We start from the raw sequence: 22,345 nt of genomic DNA on the forward strand, positions 1-22,345 counted from the left end.
CTGTTCCTCTGTTCCCTTTCTTCACCCCGAGGTCCTGCTGGCTACTGGCACCAGCACTTGCTGGAGAGACGGCTTCTCTGAAAACGCCGGCCCCGAAGAAGAGGTCTTGGGAACAGGGTACAGCTTCGGCAGGCTTCTGTCCGGCCAGTCTCCTCCGAGAAAGGTGGAACCAAAGCCCCGGGTGGCAGCCAAGGGAGCAGGAAGTAGGTGCGTGGCCGAGGGCTGGCTCTCAGGGTGGGTGCAAAGTCCGCCTCGGTGCTGAGCCCGCGGGTAGGGGCCGCATGGTTACCAGCCACCTCCGACTGCAAAACCTGTGTCTCAGGCAGGGCCTCCTCACCCCCGGCCTTCCACAGATCAAGGAGAGAAAAGTGAGGCGCCAGACGGGTCACCAAGGTTACTTACAGCTAAGAAACAAGAGGTCTCCAAAAATGAGGTCCTAACGCTCCAAAGAGGCGCTAAAATTCCACTTTAACACTTCCTGACCAGGGACGGGCGCGTGGAGGGCTCAGTCAGTTTAACCATCCAACTTCGGCTCAGGTCATGATCTCAAGGTTTGTGGGTTTGAGCCCCACACTGGGCTCTGTGCTGACAGCTCGGAGCCTGGAGCCTGTTTCAGTCTGTGACTCCCTCTCTCTCTGACCCTCCCCTGCTCATGCTGTCTCTCTCTCTCCTAGAAATAAATAAAACATTAAAAAAAAATTTTTTTTAAATGACCATTCTCTTGTTGACCCTAGATTTGGGGATATTCTCCAGTGTTGGCAATGTGATTTACACACACACACATGTATTTACACTTCGAAATTTTACTTATTTATTTTCACTTGATGGGGTGGGCAGAGGGAGAGAATCCCAAGCAGGGTCCTTGTTCAGCACAGAGCCCGACACGGGGCTCGATCCCAAGACCTGGGACCATGACCTGGGCCAAAATCAAGAGCTGGGCCGCTCAACTGACTGAGCCACCCAGGCGTCCCAGTTTTAATTTATGTTTTTAACTGGGGAGATATTCACCGTATTTCAGGGCCACTGTATTTCCTCTGGGAAGAGCCGACTCACATCTTTTGTTCATTTTTTTCTACCGACTTCTTTTTTCTTAATGATTTATAGGTGCTCTGTATTATGGACATTCTTTGTCATATATCTTTTCTCACTTTCTCTGTCATTTGTCTTTTAATTTCGTTTATGTTGCTTCTGCAGAGTTTTACAGTTTCACCGTGTCCCATGCCTGTCTCTTCCTGCGGCCCCGGGGTTTCACGTCGTGCTCAGAATTTCTCTTACTGAGATGATTCAGCTGCTGCTTCAGACGTTCTGAGAAACAAGGGCCACAAGGCTTGCAGCAGCAGCAGCAAATCATGCTTATTCAAAAGAAAACGTTTATTTTAAAAATAAGAACTGTCACCCCAAGCATTTATTTAAATATTAATAGTTACGGGTAAAAATTACAAACGGCACAACAAAACTAACAGCTTTATGCTCACAGATGGTGAGACGCTGACAAACGAGAAAGAAGATCTATGTACACGGAGATGTGGTTGTTAGGAAAATGCATATGAAGGCTTAAGAAATGGCCTATTTATAGGCTTTGGTGGAGCCATAATCCCCAATTTTCTACCGGTGCCTGATGCTGCCTGGGGACCAGGCAGAGGCAAACGGGGTCCGAAGACATTGGAGGATTTACTTTTAGCAGATGCCCTTCTGCACGCAGTGGACCCCCTGAAAAGTGACAAAGAAAAGAAAATGAAAATGTTAAATAAAACCAAAAGTGAACAGTCTTCTTGCTCATGGCCCGCGCGGGCCTATAAAGTCAGTCCCGGACTCTCCTCGGTCTTCTGAGTCTCTTAGCGTTTGTGCCCGCGGGGGCCCCTGTCAGGAAGTTTCCATTACAGTTCAAGGAATAAAGGACTACTGCCCTCCGCACGGTTCTGCTGTGAATCTGTCTTCTTAAAACGTTTCTTAACCCTGTGACTTGAGCTGGGCCTCCTGTGCCTGCCCACCCACCCCCGGACCACACGGCCCAGATCCACGTTCCTTAATCTATTCCGACCAAATCAAGGAAGCGAGACTACTCAGGCTTACGGGCCCCAATGCCCAGACAACAGACACCCTGGGATGACTGTGCCTGCTCAGCTGGGAGAAAGGCAGCCATGTGGCCGAGCGCCTCCTCGCAGGGCTGTGAGCAGAGCCTCCTCCCGGCTGGACCCGACCTGCAGGGGTGGGGGGAAGGCTGTGGACGCGGCCCCCCGGGAGGTACCCTCACCAGCGGCTGGCTCTCCTGCCCACTCTCACCTCCCGCTTGCTGCCTTTTGAAACCTGGCAAGAGGCCCTGCCCCGGCCGATTACAGAGGCCTCCCCGCGCCTCGCTTCCCCGAAGACATCAGCTTTTCTTTTTCTCCCCACAAAGGAAACCAGAGAGGAGAGTCACGGAGCCAGCATTTTACTAGGATAATAGCAGAAGCCTCTCCCATGCAGGCATTTTCCGTGGCTCGTACCCAGGCTGGGTCCATGCCCAGAGGTAATTCCGTGGCACCGGGTACGGAGTGGCCTCTCATCTCTGAATCTGGGGGCCAGTGTCTCGGGGCCACCTGCCTGTGGTGAGGACATTCTGGTAGGGCTGGGTGAAGAGTGGTTTTTCCACATTTTTAAACTCTTGCTGGAGGGCAGTCTTACTGCAGACCTGGCAAAGCTCTGCTCCTTAAGTTTCCCTACACTGATTTCCCGCTGAGAAATTAAGCCCTGAGCGAAAGCCTGCTGTTTATGTTGATTTACAGAATGAATCTGCCAACAGCGGTCTCCATTTCAGCCGGGCCATCCATTTTACTCCCACTCGGAGGGCCTGGGACACAACCGGTTCATTGTGTGTTACCCGGGAGATGTGAAAGTCTGAGGGCAGGGTGGGGAGTTAAGGGCTCTGGCAAAGAGCCACTTGTATTCTGTTGCTGCGCAGACTCCCAGCCAGGTGAGCGGCTTAGTGCAAACGAGGGGAAGGAAGCACACGCTCAAAGAGGCTGCTACGAGGGCTTAAAAAAAAAAAAAAAAGTTACAAAACTCAGTGGTTTTGGCCAGTAGGGATTAGAAAAGAATTCCATCGTAAACACACAGGCTAATTAACAACCAGTATCAAAACTGGTACTGGCTTTTGGGTAAGTGTGAGTTTTACAGCTTTTTCTTAGATTAGTTCTAACCCACCGGGCGGAGTGCGTCACTCTTAGAAACTGAAGTTGGGGACACCACAAAGAGGGCCAAGGGCAACGAACACTGACATAAGGGGGGGGGGGGGCGCTCTGTCCGAACAAGTACGGATGAGCAGATCATAATCACGCGTGAGGTGTCCCCATGGGCGACGTGCGGAAACAAGGGAGACTGGACAGGCGTGGGCCACCCGGAGTCCACTGCTACCAGGGACACGGGGCCCCGGCTGGGGAAAGCCTCACACAAGCCCTCCCCGGGCTAGGCCTCCGCTTCCTCATCAGAAACCCCAGGGGGCTAGACCAGATGCCTTTTAAATTCTCCTCCTCCTCCATGAGCTCCTGAGGAAATGAGTATTTCCCCAGAAGGAGTAAATGAGGAAAATAAGAAAATGTCCCCACTGAAGAACATCTGCTGGTCACTTGCGCACTGAAAGCCACAAAATTAAAGTAACATTTACTAATGCCTTTAATTTCTGTACCCTGGCAGAAGGATTAGCACATACAAGATGTTTGTTTATGAACTTAACAGGAAAATGACAATTTGGTAACATTTGCCTTCCTTCTTCTTCCCCCATTCCGGTTTGGTTTTGTATTACCCAGAAGGAAAGGAGGTAGACAAACTGCAAAAGGAAAACACAACGGCTTGTAAAAGTTTCCTGAGGACCTGTTCCCCATTTTCTGTAAGCCATTTCTGTTAGAACTTGCAGGTACCTGGGGGCCACATTCTTCAGACTGATGGGGAGGTCGCGGCCCTGCCAGGACCAGTCCAATTGTCAAGAAATAAGGACACTGCACCGATCATCACCCAGGACCTGACTCCCCGCTGGCGCTGGCGTGCGGAGGGCGCCCCAGGGCCGCCGTGTCCCCGCCCAGGGGCCCGGCAAGTGTAGGGGAGGGCAGACGCGGCCCCTGGAGGCCTGGCTTCCGTGACCCGCTCACCTGCTGTGTGGCCTCTTCTCCGCTACCCTGCAAAGGTGGGAGATAGGCTCTCTCGGGTACTAACGAAATAGGAGCACGCAGGACCCCGGGCGAGGCTCGCAGATGCTGCAGCAATAAAAGCGGCGTGGCAGCTACTGACAGCCATAAAAGCGACGAGGAAACAAAAAACCCTTTGTTTACTCAGCCACTGTATGATTTATAATATTTTAGGTGGAAAAGTCCCTTAAGAAGAGCAATGATAAAAAATTTTCCCCCCTAGGGTAATGTCAAAACCGGAGATGCTCTTGCAGACTAGAAAACTGAAGTGATAATCGACTTAGCAGCAGAGATTTTAAAAATCTGAAACAAATGTTTTCTGTTTTGGATCAAACCTTAATCGTCACCCCATGAACTGGAGAGGCGACGTTTAACGACAGTCTGTTTTAATCAACCCTTCAAAGCGAACCTGGCAGCTGCGCTCCTGGTTGCGCCCCCCCCGCCCCCCCCCGCAGGCCGCGACGCGGGACGTACCCTTTTGTCTTGGAGCCCCCGAAGCCAGTCTTCCGCCTCTTCGACCTCTGGGAGGCTGGCATCCTCTTCCTCTTTCTTTCATTTCTGGCTTTATTCGCAAAGTAGTGAGAAGATACGGGCATTTCGTCCTCGGACTCTGAAGGGCCATTTCTCCTGGTGCCTCTGCTGCTGCCCGGGCTCACCCGGGGGGGACTGTTGTCAGCTACAAGCAGACAAGGCAGACGTTTATGTGCGATGCCGTGCTGGCCGGGGCGCGCTGACGGTCCCCGTGGACGGACACGACACAGGGGTGCCATCAGGCGTCAGACACCCAGCGCTCTCCCTGGTGCCCTCCTGCCACTCGGCTTCAACAATTCCGCAAGGACCGGACATTTCTCTTTTGTCACGGGGCCCCAGAGTCCTCAATGGAAATTCAGTTTTAAAGTAAAAAGATCAGAATTCATTAAAAAAATTTGAGATACCCCCCCTTTTTTTAAAGTGAACGCTACGTCCAGTGTGGGACTTGAACTCACAACCCTGAGATCAAGGGTCACGTGCTCTACTGTCAAAGCCAGCTGGGAGCCCCAGAAATTCGTGATACTCCTGAACTTAACTAGAGATGTGACGTCTAGCTCATACTCTGTTGCCTATGGCCTGTGGCCCTGTTATCATTCGGGCAGTTAATCCTGTTAAGCTGTTTGAAAAGTAGGGAATGCTACGTAAAAGACCGTTTTATTTACCATTTTACACATGCTGAAAATAAAGCACCCAAGAGAAGAGAAACATAACCAATTACGTTCTGCACCTCACCCTTGAACAGTTACTTAGTAACCGAGTGTCAGAAAACCCTAGGCCCTAGTTACAGTCTTCAAAGTCAGAAACCACTTCTTTACATTATAGTTGTAAACATTTCGCATACTATGCAGGAAATGGGTCTGCATGAAAGCACCAGCAAAAAGGGTGGCAATTTCCACAAGCACTGGCATCCTAAGGCATCTAAAAAGCATAAAATCTCCCTATAGGTCAAGAGGAATCCATCCCCACTACATTTCCCTTCCTTCCTTCCTTCTTTCCTCCTTCCCTCCCTCTCCCTCCCTCCCTCCCTCCCTCTTCTTTTCTTCCAATTTTAACTAGGTTCCATGCCCAACATGAGGCTTGAATTCACAACCCTGAGATTAAGAGTCGCAGGCTCTACCGACTAAGCCTGCCAGGTGCGCCCCGGCTCCATTTTCTGAAGGAAGGTATTTCTGGGCCACTCCGGGTCACCCTCCAGCCTGGCAGGAAGGGCCCCAGTCCCCCGGCCTCCTCATCCGTCCAACACTGGTTCACATGAGGAGGCAGCGCGGCTCCGACAAAGCTGTCGTCCCATCATCCTAGCTGTGGGACTTGGACACAAAAAGGCTGTGAAACGGGCGTTCTTCTGAGGATTGAATGATACAAAACACGCAAAGCTCTTGGCACAGCGTCTGTCCCTCAGTACGTGGGAGCGATCACCACCACACTGTGGGCTGTTTCCACAGAGCAGCCCGTCTTATGTGGCCAAGAATCCCCTTCCAGACAAGTTACTACACTAAACAAATGTTAAGTTCCTACCGATATTCAAAGCAAGGCTCTTAATGGAATAATTACCATGCAGAGGAAGTTTTAAAAAATCCCACTTTTCAGCATTCTGTAATGGATAAAAAACAAATGAGAAGCGAAAGAACTTGAAACACGGGCTCACTCATTCCTCATCCTGCTAACCTTTCCCAACAGCCTTGAGAAGAACCCCCTGCCATGTGTTACAGAAACAGGAAAAACATTGAACTTGGCGTGTCTCCTATGGCTCACTGCGCGGCAGTACCCCGGGGGAGGGCACGGGAACTCACAGCTCCGAGAACAAAACCTTCCTCGTGCCGACCTTCTCCTAGTTCACCGCGTCTGTAGCTCAGTGAGGAGGTACAGGGTGAGAGGGGCGCCGAGACAGGCCCGATCCGATCCGATCCGCGGGATCGTCCGCAAACAGGGTGCTCACCTGGGCAGGGTCTTTCCAGCAACGACGAGATTATCTAGCATTCCAATTACAAGTTCGTTTTCCCCAAACATTTAAACTCTTGAATTTTATCTTTCCCGACATGCCTGTCAGATAACGTGTTCCTTCCGCAGATAAGGACGCCTAGCACAGCGAGGGGACTGTGGTCTGCCAGGGACAGGGGAGTGTGATGGTGCGAGATTCGGATTTCCTCGGGCACTTGCCTTTAATACACCAGGAACTCCCGGACCCAAAGGTCCTCCTCTGGGCCCTATCACCAGGCCCAGGGACTGGCGCTCCCGGGGGTGGCCCGGCACACCAGTGTCCTCCAAGAGGGGACTGGCACATCACAAACACCAGGGGCTGCTCTGGGCACTTGAACATCCATGTGACAAGAGTGTAGGAGGCACTAACACAACCCAGAAACCGCAACATTCTAATTCAGTGACATACGTTGCTCAACGTTAAAACAGGCTTTTGGAAAACACGTATTTAGCTGTATACTGCACCTGGCAATGTCCACTCCGAGTATTTCTGCAATATTGGAATCACTTCTGCACCATATTTTTCCAGTTTGTCTTCAGTAACACCATCAATTTGAAGCAAAACCTCAGGATCGGAAGATAACGATTCTGTGCATGGGCATAAAATTAGGAATTTAAATGACCACCCTTGGAAAAGCCACTGAATTCATGCTCATTCACACATTCAGCGCATGTCTGTCAAGTGCCAGCTAACCGCAGGGCATCGGGCACCCGGGCCAATTTTCCAAAGGGCAGTTAGTGCCAACAGAGGCACCAGACAGGTCCAGAGGACGGTAGCCCCTCGTGCTCCAGCAGCAAAAGTGCGTGAATCTGGGCAGAAGGTGGGGGGCAGCACAGGACCCAGGGAGCAGCCGGAGGAGGGCACCTGTGCAGAGCGTCTCAGAGCTGAAGCCCGCTTCCCTGTCGTCCCCTATTCTCATAACAAAGACTTGTTAGGCGGCAACACTGATGCTCCCCGTTTTGGAGAGCACCCACATTTCTATTTCCTGCTCTGACTTCTCCCCTTGCGCTCCAGACATGTGAATTCTTACTCCGCCCCCAACCCAAGCCCGCTCTTCCTCCAGTCCGCCTGCAGGTGGGGTGAAGCAAGTATTTGGACTGGAACAAGCAGGCCATTAAGAGTCCTCTGCGGACAGATGGCACATCGGCCTTGAAGCTGGACACGCTTGTCATTTTATTTTTTTTTAATGTTTTTTTTTTTTTTAAATTTATTTCTAGGAGAGAGAGAGAGAGAGACAGTGTGAGCAGGGGAGGGTCAGAGAGAGAGGGAGTCACAGACTGAAACAGGCTCCAGGCTCCGAGCTGGCAGTCAGCACAGAGCCCGACGCGGGACTCGAACCCACGAACCGCGAGATCATGACCTAAGCGAAAGTCGGACGCCTAACCGACTAAGCCATCCAGGCGCCCCACGCTCGTCATTTTAAAGATTGCTCTGGCTGCTTCATGGGAAGTGAACTGTGGGGGAAGCCACGGCGGGGGGCAGGCAAGAGTGCGGGGAGCTACAGCGTGGCGGTGCCCTTGGACAGAAGAGGGGATTGGGGTATGCCGCGGGGGCGGGGTGTCTAGGATTGACGGATGCACGGGCTACGGGAGTGAGGAAGAGATCGTTCCTACTATTCGACCTGTGCAAAGAAAAAAAGGGTAAATCTCAAATCTGTGATTTTCACATCATTCCTATGTCAGGGGGAGAAGGGACAGACCTGTGGGGTAGACCAGCAGGTTCAGGGACAGCTGAAGACCCTTGATAGAATCTGTTTCTTTTCTGGAAAGCTGTTGAGTATCGGCCGACTTTGTGGGAGAGTAAAACGTGCAGGATGTTCACATCTGGAGTTAGAGGCCAGGTAGGAAACTACACTAAGAGCCTAAGAACAAAATGCTGTATTCCATCAACTCTGCGACACACACTTTTCCACGCTGTGGCATGCCTGAGGTCAAGGTGCGGCTTACAAGTGCTGATGGCCAGGTGGCTACTGTGGCCTGCACGTGAGGCCTGGTCACGGCTGTGCGGGCTGTCGGCACATGTGCAGCTTACCTGACGCATGAGATGTCCACCCGAGACACCGGATCAGTGGCCGTGGATGCAGAGGTGCTCAGGGTTAACGGGGAACAGACTACTATAACTAACATAACAAGTATCAGTCTCTGAGGAAACGGACACGATTCTGTACCTGTTTGCAAGCAGCAGCCAAGCGCTTCGCACGCCCTAGTGAAGGGCGCCCGCGGAGTAGACAGAACAGGCTCACATTCGTGCTCCTGAGATGTGCCTCCACCTGCTGACGCTCTCTGGCGTCATCAGGGAAACACCACCATCAAATCGGCATGGGTGACACAGGTTTTGGGGAAAAGAGTGAACCACGCCATAAAAGTCCGTGTCACTAACATTTTCGACACAAGGGCCAACAAAAGACATCGATGACTCAGTTGAAAACTAATTCCGAAGAGCCAGGCTTTGAATATGAACTTTTACAAGTACCTCAATCAACTTGCTTTGATTCTACACACTTTTCATATATTGCAGAGAATCGTATGATGATAAACATCTATATGTAAATAGGTCAAAAGCAATTCTTTCAATAAAAGCAGTGTCGCTGCTTAAGTAGCACATTATTTTCTTCCTTACTCGTCTATAAAATAGCAGTGTCTTAACATAGACGGTGGCTCAGAGTGGATGAAATGCTATTATGACCGATGGTGTCAGGAGCAGGATGGAAATGAGAGAAGGTGTTGATCATGGGATTTTACGAAGGAAGTGTGCAGAAGGTAACGTATACTCACCAGTCGACTATGCGGATGCCTAACTTTGCAGGGGCTATGCTATTAGGATCGGAAGGTAGGGAAATAACTCAGGTCAGCACGTTTTTCTTAACTAAAGACAAGCAGTGTGCTAGGGCCGGGTTCAAAGAAGCGTAAAACATGTCTTTTCATATGAAACTTGGCTCCTCACAGCAAAGATGTTTGTACATAACACGGCCAAACATCATAAAGCGGGTGGATAATGGACATACAATCAACAAGTGACAGCTGGTGTTAGAGATTACAATTAGCCACATTCTAACAACTGGCATTAAAGGAAAAGGTAGAAAATTAAAATTATACTGGATGTCAGAATAACAAAATACTTATGTACCTTAAAGACCATATTTCATCTCACATTTAAGTTACTTCTCTGAGCTTTCAATGTAGAGATTAAATAATGAAAAAGAAAAAAAAAAAAAACAGAACTAGATCAACAAACTTAAAATGCTCCTTAGCAGGATTAACTTTTGGCTTATTAATTTATGCCACAAAACAGAAGACTCACGCATACCCACCTGCAAGCTTCTTGAGAGTGACGGTATTAAAAATATTAAAGTAATGGACACCAAAAACTTTCCCCAGAGACTTGCAGACTTCTGTCAATTCTCCAAGACATTTCTTAACCATCTCCTCCCTCTGAGACATCTTTGCTACCAAAGCTTTCTGTTTTTTCACACTGGTGGAGTTTTCCGTTTCCATAAAGTCTACCTTTGTGAGAGAGAAAGTGATCATAGGAGTGGGGACGTGAGCACTTGTATCCAAATACAGGCTTCATTTAATTGCTTGGTTTTTTTTTTGTATTTTGGTTATGCCAAGCAGACAGAGTAAGCCTCTCAGGGACAGGGGCGGAGCACTCCTCCTCTGTCCATCTCCGGTGCCTCGCACAGAGCAGCTTCTGGGTAAATGTTTACCTAATGAATACATGATGATTCAGAGACTGGACAACCCATTGAATTCACTTTGACAGGTACTACATTAGTTGCATTCAATTTTAAGATCTCTTTCCAAATTAAGAGGAACAGAATACGTTCACATAGGAGGGCATATATAAATTTAGTATCCATAAGCTTTGGAAAAGATCTTTTAATTTGTGGTAATATATTTCTCCCTGCGCATTGTAAGATAATAAAATAAAATAAACATTTAAAATACCATACCTTTAAATGCCCATTTAGTACAGCGTGGGCTTTATTTCCTGGCATCATATAGGCAATTGGTTGGTCATTGGCATTGATATATAAGTCTTCATCCAAAATCTTGTCAAGTATCAACTTTTTAAAAAGTCTTTCGGCATTGTGTCGTGAATAAGTAGATCCCTTTCCAAATATCCCCGACTGAAGCTTTGCGCTCTTACTCCCTGGTAGGAAGGCCCAAGAAGTTGGATTAGTAAATGTAGGTACGTCACGTAGGAGAGGCTGAAAAAGTCATTTCTGTGACCAGTCTGGATAAATGAGGTAGATAATCCGTTCCACAGGAAAACCCATGGCACAAATAGATACCCATTTCCATAAAATGAGAAAATTTGAGAACTCTAAAATTTCGAAGGCTATATGTACTTTTCCTCATCTTTTTATAATCTGCTTTGACCAAAACCAGCAGCAAAATAAAGCTTATCATTTCAGGATGTGGCATTTACAGCTTATAACATTACATTAGAGCAAAGAAATCAGAGAGAGTTTATTTAACTTTAAGCACTTCGTATCACTGTGCTACATCAGGATAACCGTGCATTACCGATCTAATTACCAAAAAATGTGGACAATCATTTTTATAAATACTATCTCTGGTCCTGTCCTGAAAGCGCTCCTCACTTGCAATCCCAGTATTTAAGTCTGTATTTTTTGTGACCCCTCACGGAGGAAACCTTTCCAAACTGTACAACAAAAGCACATCAGTGCATGAGTCTACACCCTTCCCACCTCCTCCTGCTGGCTGAGAGCACCGCATTGGGCCGGGTCCTGAGGTTCATATCCAGTGTGTTGTAATTATTAATGTCTTCATTGTAAACACAGCTTTATTACAGCAATCTACTTAAGAAGCCTTGTGACACTGATTATAATCAGAATTAACAGTTACTCTGTAAAGCTTTAGTTCTATTTTAAGAGTTCCAAATAATTACATTATTGTAAATGTCAAATGGCTTCTGGTCATAGATGCTCAGTGATTCAAGTTTTTCTTTCTTTAAGTGATTTGTATCCCTGAAATGTCAAATTGCAGGATCAGGCCACCACTCTGGTATTGGTGGGCTAGGTGATGTGCACTAGCCCTAGTGCTGGGGGTAGCTAAGAAGCTGGAAAAATAAATAAGCTTTAAAAAGGGGGGAAGGGAAGAAAAGCACCTGGCTAGCTCAGTTGGAAGAGCATGTGAATCTTGATCTCAGCGCTGTGAGTTTGAGCCCCATACTGGGTGCAGAGATATTTAAAAAAGAAAAGCAAAGTGAAACAATTTTCTTTTTCTTAAAATTTTTTTTTAATGCTTTATTTATTTCCGAGAGAGAGAGAGAGAGAGAGAGAGAGAGATACAGAATCTGAAACAGGCCCCAGGCTCTGAGCTGGCAGTCAGCACAGAGCCCATCGTGAGATTATGACCTGAGCCGAAGTCGGACGCTTAACTGAGTGAGCCACCCAGGTGCCCCTTTTCTTTCTTTTTTTAATGTTTATTTATTTTGAGAGAGAGAGAGAGACAGAGCGTGAGCAGGGGAGGGTCAGAGAGAGGGGGAGACACAGAATCCCAAGCAGGCTCCAGGCTCTAAGCTGTCAGCACAGAGCCCGATGTGGGGCTCGAACTCACAAACCACGAGATATCACCTGAGCTGAAGTCAGACGCTTAACCGACTGAGCCCCCCAGGTGCACCAACACAATTTTTTTAATAACATATAAGAGCTAATGAGAAATTGAATATGTCAGAAAAATGCTTGATTTAGTAATCTTTCTAGGAATTTACAATCTTTACAGAGACAGTTGAAGCTGTATTTATATTTTTTTTATATAGAAGTGATATAAATTATACAATGTAATAAATATGTGGTTGTACACAAACATACATCAAAATATTAGCAGTTGGGGGTGCCTGGGTGGCTGAGTCAGTTAAGCGTCCGACTTTGGCTCAGGTCATGATCTCATGGGTTTGTCAGTCGGAGCCACGCATCAGGCTCTGTGCGGACAGCTTGGAGCCTGAGCCTGCTTCCAGTTCTGGGTCTCCTCTCTGTCCCACCCCGGCTTGCACTGTTTCTCTTTCTCTCTCTCTCAAAATTAAATAAACATTAAAATAATAAATTATTTTATCTACAACTCCTTGTTCTTCCTGACCCCCCAAAAGAGGCCCAAACTAGAAGGCAGGAATCCAGACAGGGAAGATCAGCCGGAAAAGCAGCTTTTGTCCTGAGGAACGAGTGGATTCAGAAGGAACAAATGAAGAACTGAGAAAACGACCTTCCTATCCCAATCTAGGCCAGTAATGTCTGTCTGTCTTTCCTTTCTCTCACTCCCTCCCTTTCTTTTCTTCCTTCCTCTCCCTCCCTCTCTCTCTCTTTCCTGGCACGTGTGCACACTCATGAGTGAGAGAAGGGCAGAGAGAGGAAGACAGAGAACCCCAGGCAGGCTCCCTGCTGTCAGCAGCGCAGAGCCCGAGGCGAGCTCAACCCCACAAACCGCAAGATTGTGACCTGAGCCAAGACGGAGTTGGACACTAAACTCACAGAGCCACCCAGGTGTCCCTAGGTTATGGATGCTTTAAAAAAACAATTAAACCTATTAGTTGCTTTATCTGATTTTTGAATTAAAGTAAGACACATATGTGGGAAAAACAAAATACAGTACAGCATTCCTGTGTCCTTCCCTCCCCTCCCCCATCTTCTTCTCTTCTGGAAGGCAGCCATGTTTTGTGTTGTTGGTCTTTTTTCTTTCTTTCTTTTTTTTAAAGTAATCTCTACCCTGAACGTGGGGTTTGAACTCAAAACCCCAAGATGGAGCTCTTCGGAAGAGCCAGGCAGGCGCCCCAAGGCAATCATGTTTCAAGTAGCTTTTGTTTTCAGCTCTTCAGGTGGCCACCTCCTCAGCAGCCCTCACTCTTGCTGTCACTGCACGCGGGAGCCACCCCACCTGACAATTCGTCTGCTGACCCCCCCACTATGAAAGGATAAAGCTTCATCTCATTTACACCACCCCCTCCACTTTACCTTGCCCCAAAATTGGCTAGTTACACATCAATAGTGGCTCATCTACTGATTATCTTCTAACTTTAGACAGAACTTCTGGCTACTCTCTCTACCTTCTACCTCGGAGGATATTAGCACCTCGAGTCTTCCGAGTACTCCCTTTCACTTACTGTACTTGTATCTTCTATCATCCAGATGAACACATCCTGTCCTGTTGTAGCTCATCAGCAAAGCTTCCGCCCCTACTTACAAAGTCCTGACTCCCGTGTAACCTTCCGGAGAAGGTTTACTACATCCAGACAAATGGATCATTTTTTGGGTACATTTTATCAATGACTCAAAATTGTGTGACAATTTCCTTTGTTTTATATTTGACCTTAGCTCTCTTACCATAATCTTTCCCATGGAATTTCTAAGTGCTTTTCTTATTCTGTTGACAATTAACATACGTTCTCCACTGTCATCAAAAAATTTCATTTCTGATTCCTTCTCCACCCTGCTTGGGATCTGTTTTTCTTGCCTTTCTGTTATAATCTGCACAGACTACTTAGTGGACCTGCTGCGCAGCCGTGGATGTGGGCTTTCTGACCCTGGACTTGTGGGTCTGCTTCTCTGTTTATGGTATCAGGATGTGCACTCACTGCTCTGCCTACCAGCCTCTAGGGTTGCTGATATTAATCTGATGCCAGTTTGGCTTTGGTTTCTTCCTTCCCGGTTTTCAGGATTATCTCTGAAGGGGTCCAGAATATGGCACTGTGGCATAAAAATTATTTTGAGCAGACGGCATTTGAGTTCCTGAAATCTCTTATCTGTAAAAAGCAGAGACCTCCCTGCAAAACTCCAATGTCATAAATTCCCTCCCTGGGAGTAACCAGAGAAGAATGATTTTTATCCCTGGAGATGAGAAGCCTCCTATACCACTCCTAAACATTGTCACAAAACTATCTTATCTCCCTCTCATCTATGCTAAGGGCCCATTCATTTTCCAAACAACAACAACAAACCCAACATTTGTTTTCCTGTAAGTGTCCTTTCCTCTCCTTCTCCCTCCCCTATTAAGATGGTATATAAGCTCTAATTTTTAAAAAATGATTATTTATTTTTGAGAAAGAGAGATAGCACGAAAGCAGGGGAGGGGCAGAAAGAGGGGGACAGAGGATCTGAAGTGGGATCCACGCTGACCACTGACAGCAGTTAGCCCAATGTGGGGCTTGAACTCACGAACCCTGAGATGGTGACCTGAGCCAGAGTCAGGTGCTCAACTGATTGAGCCATCAAGGCACCCCTAAGCCCCAATTTTAATTGGCTCTTTGAGCCACATTTTGATTAAATCTGTCTTTTGTCAGTTTAATTCACAGGCCCCCAAACACTAAATCTAACAGGGTGGAGCAAAAGTTTTTCTTACCCAACATCACTTTACTCTTCATATTCTTTTTATCCTTTTTTTAAAAAATAAGATTTGTCTTATTTTTAGAGAGTGAGTGAGCTGGAAAGAGAGAGGTAGAGGTAGGGAGGGGGGAGGGGGGAGGGGGAGAGAGAGAAGGAGAGGGGAGGAAGAAAAGGAAAGAGGGAGAAAGAGAGAATCCCAGGCAAGCTCTGTGCTCAGCACAGAGCCCAATGCCGGACTCGATCCCATGACCCTAGGATCCTGGTGGGAGCTGAAACCAAGAGTCAGAAGCTCAACTGATTAAGCCACCTGGTGCCCCACACTCTTGGTGTTCTTAAATCTCATCTTATAAAGCATCTCCTTTGGCATTCAGTGGACATTTTAAACTGAAAGCTTTTTTCTCTTTCATTCAGGGAAATTTGATTTGATAATTCCTTCTATTTATTTTCTATTTCAAAAATTTTGTCAGATTTCACGTCTCCTAAGAATTGATCTGTATTTTTCCTCATATTTTCCATATATCTTTTTGCTCAAGTCTTAGAAGATTTTCTTGACTCTACCTTCCAACATTTCCACTAAATTTACCATGTGAATCATTTACAATTTTTAGCAGCTCTCTCTCATTCTTTGTTTCTTTTCTATAACATTCTATTACTACTTAAGTCTTTGTGAAGAAACTAAATTACGAGCTTGCCCTTCCTTCTTCCTAACGCTACTACTTATTTTATAAGTTGTCTCTATCCTTAGGGTCAAAGACTTACTTCGTTTCTCTCTTGATTATCTGTGCAGTTGTAGTTAACCTTCAGGGATCAGCTTCAACTTCTGAAATGGGTTTCCCCCATTATTTTATATCTATTTCCTCTTAAATCCCTCCCATGAACAGGGATATCCAGCTCACAGGTTTGCTTTAAGGTAAGTGGGTGGGCCCCAAATGCTGCTTGGGGGCTCTGGCCCCTAACTCGGCTGCCTTTCTATTCCTCGGGCCACTTTATTTTTGTTTCGGAATCAGTCCCAGGCTGGCATCTGATGGAGTGCTTTCGTGGGCCGACTTTAAATGCCCCTCCTGTTTGGGGCTCCTTCCTTACACCCCCACCCCCTGGATCTGCAGACCCTGAAGATGTGGCCTAAGGCCCCTGATAATGCAGTTCTGCCTGGTTGATGACCCTCCTTCTCTACGACTCTCCCCTACATTAATTTTGTGTGGCAGCTTACTGGATTTCACGCCACTCGTCAATATGCTTCCATTCGTTCCCTAAAAGATTTGAAAAATCTTGAATCTGATGATTGTCTCTCTCTGGTTATCTATACCCTTATGAATCAAATCCCCATTTTATTTCCTCACTATTATTTTAATAGGGCCTCAAACAAATAAGACAGATACTTTTGCCCAGGCTGCCATCCGGAAACGGAAGTCACTCAACAGGTAATTCACCAAGCGATTTATATTCCACTCATTCAGACGAAATTGTATGTGCTCTAACATTTTCTTTGTATCTATTTTTATGATTACTATTATTTTTATCGGTGTGTTGTTGACATACAATAGTACATCAGTTTTGGGGGTACAACATAGTGATTCAACACTTGTGTACATTATACCGCGCTCACCATGATATGTGCAGTTACCATCTGAAACCAGACAATGTTTTCAACAACAATCCTGACTACGTTTCTTGTGTTGTACTTTTCGTTCCCATGACATCTTCATTTTCTAACTGTAAGTTTGTACCTCTTAATCCCCGGCACTATTTTGCCCTATTACTCGCTTCTCTGAATGTGAAAACCTCATCTTACTGACATATAAATTCTATACAAATAATTGTTATAATTCATTAAGGCTGATTTTCTTTTGTTACTCAAAAAGTTTTATTGTGAAGTCCTTTAAGTTCTACAAGACAGACAAAAGAGATTTTTTCTACATAATTGTGATGATTTCTGTAGATGCTCAATTTCAATTGCTATAACTGAAACTTTAAAACAGAGAACTTACCCAAGAAAATGTCGACCAGCATGTTCATAGTAAACCTCCCAGAAGGAGCAGAATGGAGGTTGTTTTGTGTTCCTCGTGCGGAACTATGTTCTTGAACAAACCTTACAATATCTTTTACCTCATCAGTCACATCTCTTGTCTTATAATCCTATGAATGAACAGAGATTACTGTCAGTGTAATTAAGACGATAACCTAGATTGCTAGGGTTTACTACTAACAACAGTAGTCTCATAACAAACCGTTTCCACATCAAAACCAAGACCAAGACCAAAACCCAAGTTCCAAATGTTCTTTCTTTCCTAAGTTCTTACAGGGACCTTGCATCTAGAACAATTAGCACTCTACTACACGTGTTTTATTACCATGTTACAGGCGCACCTCTCATTGTTCAATTACCTGATAGCATGCGGTGGGCGGGAAGGGTCTCTCCTTCTTTTCCAACCCTTCATACCTCCTAGAACATTGCTCTGGCACCTACTTAGATGGTGACTTCTGATCACTTTGGGGGCTCTGGTGGCCCAGTCATCCTTTCCAATGGTCTCATCACCTTGCTCTCTCCCTCTCCTCACTGGTCTCCACACGCTGCCCTACTTTTTCAAGCCGCTATTCCCAAAGGACCTGTCTGCTTTCATCTAACCCGGCTCTGTCAGCTCGCAGTACCCCCACCCGCTGTGCCGCCTCCGCAGCCCCCTCACCTTCTAACCCTCGTTCACCTGCTGCGGTCTAACAACCTCAAGACAAACAAGTTTCTTGTCTTATTCTCACAACCGCTAGTGGTTCTGAGGCTCTGTCTGGAACTGTCATGAAACAGGGTCCTGCCCTTTCCTCTAACACCATTCCTGCCTTGATTCTTGGTGACTTAGCAGACAAGTGACCCCCCCACACCTTGGCCTCTGGCATCTCGACCTCCTCTGCCCCAGTGACCCTGTCCTCTGTGAATGCCAGCTGCTCACTCCCGTGGTCACGCCCACCACCGTGGCCTAATAACGGCACTCTATGACTGCCAGCTCACGCCATCTAGTACATTCTGCCCACCCACTGATTCCCATTAAATGATCTCTTGACTTGGCTTAAATTTCACAGCGCTCATTAGAATACTACCTTCCACGTACCCTCAACTCCCAGGCCACCTCATCATATTCAATGCCTGACGACACACTACATCCAACTCTTCCCCACTGCATGCCTGCGCCTCACTAGCTGGACTTGGCTGGAGAAACACAGATGACCACGCTGAATGTCTGCACTTTCAACAAGTGGCCACAGCCCTCGAGGGGCCCCTGACCACGGCAGGTCATCATCATGTGGCCTTAGTCTATCGCTCCTCCACTCTCCTGGAGCAGGAGTCGGCATACTGCGGCCCACAAGCTGGAGGCCTGTTTCCGTAAATCGAATTTTACCAGAACACGGTCACGGAAAAGCAACATATTTATTGTTCATGTCTGCATGTAGGCTACAAGAGCAGAGCTGGGCACCTGTGACAGAGACCGTGATGCCGAGGCGCACAAAGCCTGACGTATTTACTCTGGCCCTTTAAGGTACAGTCTGCCCACTGCTGTCCTGGGCGGCCACTTCGCTTTCTCCTTGCTCTCCAGTCCCCTTAGCCTGTCCGCTGCTGCCGTGCCTGCTACTTCACGGAGAAAACCGAAGCAGCCAGGAGACAGCTTCTGCAGATCCCTTCACCAGCACCAGCCCCGCGCGGCCTTCTCTTTCCTCCTGTTCCAGATGAACTCGCTAGGTTCCCGCCTACGGCCAATCTCCCGACCTGCACACTAGACACTCCTCACGCCCTATTTAAGGAGACTGCTCCAGTGGGTCTCTCTCCTCTCCTTACGTGTCCATGTTTCATCCTGGACAGGTGCCTATCAGCGCATACATGGGCCTCTTCCCCTGCGAGCTGCTGTTTCATTTCCCTGCTCATCCTTGAAGCACAACTGGAAAGACTTGTCTGTATTCACCGTCTCTGGTTCCCCCCCCCCCACACTAAAACTGGCCAAACAAATGCAAGCCACCTTGATTCCTTCGGCGCTAAATCCAGTGGCGTCTTCCGGTCCCTTCCTTGCCTGGCTTAGTGGCCGGGTTTGAGCGGCTCGCACAACCTCCAATCCCAAAACACTTTCTGGGGGTATTTTTGGTTTTCCTCTGAGCTTGCTCCTCCTCTTGTCCTTAACCTCTTAATGTCCCAGGGCTCAGAAGTTTGGTTTTCTTCTCCTCGGTCTAAATTTACGCCCCCGAAGATTTCATCTGCCCGAGTGGCTTCGAGTAATACCACCTATATGCCCAAATCCGCATGTACCACAAGCCTCTTTGCAGAATTCCTCAATCTAACAGACACACCTAACTCAATACACCGCAAACCAAACTGATCCGTTCTGCCAAATGTCCTCCCCCAAACATCCTGGCTGGGGGAGGGGGAGTCACACCACACCTCCGGTGATTCGGCCCTCCACTAGTTCTCTGGCCTGCTGCCTTTTCCTTTCCCCTGACTCTTGGCCCTGCTCAGCTACACGGGCTCGCCCTGTATGCCTCAAATGCACAGGCATGGACCCTCGCCTTGGGGCCAAGAATGCTCACATGCAGGGAGCTGCACCTTCACGATAAGACTTCCCTGGGCCCCCTTACCTAGCAAGGCATTGTGCCCCCCCCCCCCCCCGCCAGTTACCCCTGACTCCTTGTACCGCTGTACTTAACACGCACTGGTTATGCTAGAACGTAAGCCCCGTGAGGGCAGGGATCCTTCTATTTTGCTCAGTGATGCATCCTAAACTCCTAGAACAGTGCCTGTCACAGAGCAGGCACTCAGCAAATATTTGCTAAATGAGATCTGATTGGGAACATCCTCAGGGGAGGGATGGGGGAGAGCTGGGGGATGGAGAAGGCTGCCAATGCACAGATTCCACCCCGGGGAAGGGCATGTCACCCTCTGCTCTGGCCTGTGCTGCAGCTCTGTGGTATTACAGCCGTAACTGCACTTCATCGTGTGGTATTACAATTATGTGAATCCATGTCCATCTGTCCCCCTCCAGTCTACGAACTGGCCCACATCACATTCATCTGTGAATCCCTAGCACCTTGCAGACATTTACAAAAACTTTTTAAAACATTTATTCATTTTTGAGACAGCGTAAGTGGGGGAGGGGCAGAGAAAGAGGGAGAGACATAGAATCTGAAGAGGCTCCAGGCTCTGAGCTGTCAATATAGAGCCCGATGTGGGGCTTGCACTTGTGAACCACGAGATCATGGCCTGAGCAGAAGCTGGACACTCAACCGACTGAGTCACTCAGGCACCTCACCGACATTTCAGATAATGTGAAAATGCTCTGTTAAGTGCAGCGACATTAAAACACAGAATCACTTGGGGCACCTGGGTGGCTTAGTCGGTTAAGCGTCCGACTTTTGCTTAGGTCATGATCTCGCGGTTTGTGGGTTCGAGCCCCGCGTCGGGCTCTGTACTGACTGCCAGCTCAGAGCCTGGAGCCTGTTTCAATCTGTGACTCCCTCTCTCTCTGACCCTCCCCTGCTCACGCTATCTCTCTCTCTCTCCTAGAAATAAATAAAACATTTAAAAAAAATAAAAATAAAACACAGAATCACCACAATAGGTAAAATACCTGATGAATGAATTTGACAACTTCTCACAGTTATTTTTAGGACAGACAATAGCAAACTCATCTAGAAGCTACTGCCATTAATTCTTTATGGTTTTTAAACAACCAATTTATAGAATAACGTAATTGACCTGATTCAAACGCACGGTCCACCAGTCAGTATAACTCTATTGAGAATGAGATATTCCAATATAAGTTGGAATTGGATTTAAATATTCTACCTGCACATGTCAGATCTTTTTGGGTCATCTATAGATTAACGATATTTCTAAGATATTCTGTAACCCTTAGTCCACATCTATAACCTCAGCATTTTGGACAGCTCCAGTAAACTCTTCATAGGCTTCTAATTTGAAAACCATCCGCTAGAATTACCACTAAATGTTTCTATTCCAGAGGCGCCTTGGTGACTTAGTCGGTTAAGCGTCCGACTTTCGCTTAGGTCATGATCTCGCGGTTCGTGGGTTCGAGCCCCGCGTCGGGCTCTGTGCTGACTGCCAGCTCAGAGCCTGGAGCCTGTTTCAGAGTCTGTCACTCCCTCTCTCTCTGACCCTTCCCTGCTCACTCTGTCTCTCTCTCTCTCTCCTAGAAATAAATAAAACATTAAAAAAATTTTTTTTTAAAAAAGTTTCTATTCCAAATTACTATCGGGAGGAATCCCAGTTCAATCCCCAAGGGCCCACGTATGGTAACCTAACTTGGCTAAATCAAGAAAGAAAAAAAGTCCTGGCAATTTCATGAATTACAAAGAATTTAAAACATTCTTATTTTACCTTGGTTTTACAGCAATTATCACAAGAAACATCTGGGTATTTCTTACAAAAATCAGGATTAAATCCATTTTCACCAAAGTAAGCCAAGAGCTGCACTCGCCTGCACTCTGTTATATTCTCGCAGTAGTGCACCATGCTATACAGATTGTTGAAGTGAGTCTCTCTTGTATGACGGTTCCCATCTTTCTCCACTGAAAGAGGTGAAGCACATAGTAAAGACTTATTAGAGTAAAAAGAACAGAAAAAAATACCACAAAAATGTTCAGAATACATTCATATAACTTTAAATCTTAAATGAAATAAAATTACTAATAGCATGATATATCAATATAACACCATTCTATGTTACAATCAACTGAGTATGCTTAGCCCTCAAAGCTTTAGTTTTACAGGAATAAATGAAAGTCGTCTTCAAGAGTAGCTGAACAATGTTTCTCAAATCTTTGTTGTTCCCAACGATGAAAATCTGAATGAAATTTACTGTATTTATCAGACACCCATGTATGTGACTGGAGTGCAGAGTCGGCAGAGCATGGGGCTGTCGTAGCGGGCCACGCACCCCCTGGGCATCTGGGATGGAAGCACGTAAGCCAGTGGCTCCGGAATAGTGTGCCAAGGAACCCCGGGGTGCCGCAGCGAAAACTGGAGGGGTACTTTAAGTGTCAGAGAAACACCACAGTACCTGACAAACCTGACCCCACACCAAACGTTAGTCTGAGGTGCCGCCCTGCATTCCCAACACGGCCATCTCTGCGAAACTCAAGTTTTGCGGTTGTTGGGATAAAAACAAGTACCTCCAGTAAATCCATGTGAAACAGGAAATAAGGGTGGCAGTGTCTAATCTAATTTCAAGGTTTGAGAATGACACACATACTCAACATTCGTAAGCAACTGCGGTTAGTTAAGAAAATAACAATTTGTTTTTCTAGTTTATGAGTGCTACTTTTTTTCCAAAACGTTGCTAG

At 47.0% G+C, this 22,345-nt stretch overlaps 1 protein-coding gene across 5 annotated transcripts in view; it reads right to left on the minus strand.

The window, feature by feature from the left end:
• Positions 1–1,383: 1,383 nt before the first annotated feature.
• The window catches only part of BLM (BLM RecQ like helicase), an 87,706-nt gene continuing 66,744 nt past the window's right edge, over positions 1,384–22,345 (minus strand). For 4 of the 5 annotated variants that reach the window (XM_039257372.1, XM_039257365.1, XM_039257379.1 and 1 more), the window contains 7 exons: positions 21,381–21,571; positions 16,999–17,146; positions 10,622–10,821; positions 9,980–10,172; positions 7,134–7,256; positions 4,635–4,836; positions 1,384–1,710 (listed from right to left, as the gene is read on the minus strand). In XM_039257372.1, coding sequence (XP_039113303.1) covers positions 1,533–1,710; positions 4,635–4,836; positions 7,134–7,256; positions 9,980–10,172; positions 10,622–10,821; positions 16,999–17,146; positions 21,381–21,571 — 1,235 coding nt within the window. In that variant the 3' untranslated portion in view covers positions 1,384–1,532. Of the gene's footprint in view, positions 1,711–3,633; positions 3,806–4,634; positions 4,837–7,133; positions 7,257–9,979; positions 10,173–10,621; positions 10,822–16,998; positions 17,147–21,380; positions 21,572–22,345 lie in introns of those variants that run through there. The other variant, XM_039257386.1, reaches the window with a different exon arrangement.

The sequence above is a fragment of the Hyaena hyaena genome, unplaced genomic scaffold (assembly GCF_003009895.1).
Source record: "Hyaena hyaena isolate Hyena2069 unplaced genomic scaffold, ASM300989v1 scaffold_13, whole genome shotgun sequence".
Taxonomy (NCBI): Eukaryota; Metazoa; Chordata; class Mammalia; order Carnivora; family Hyaenidae; genus Hyaena; species Hyaena hyaena.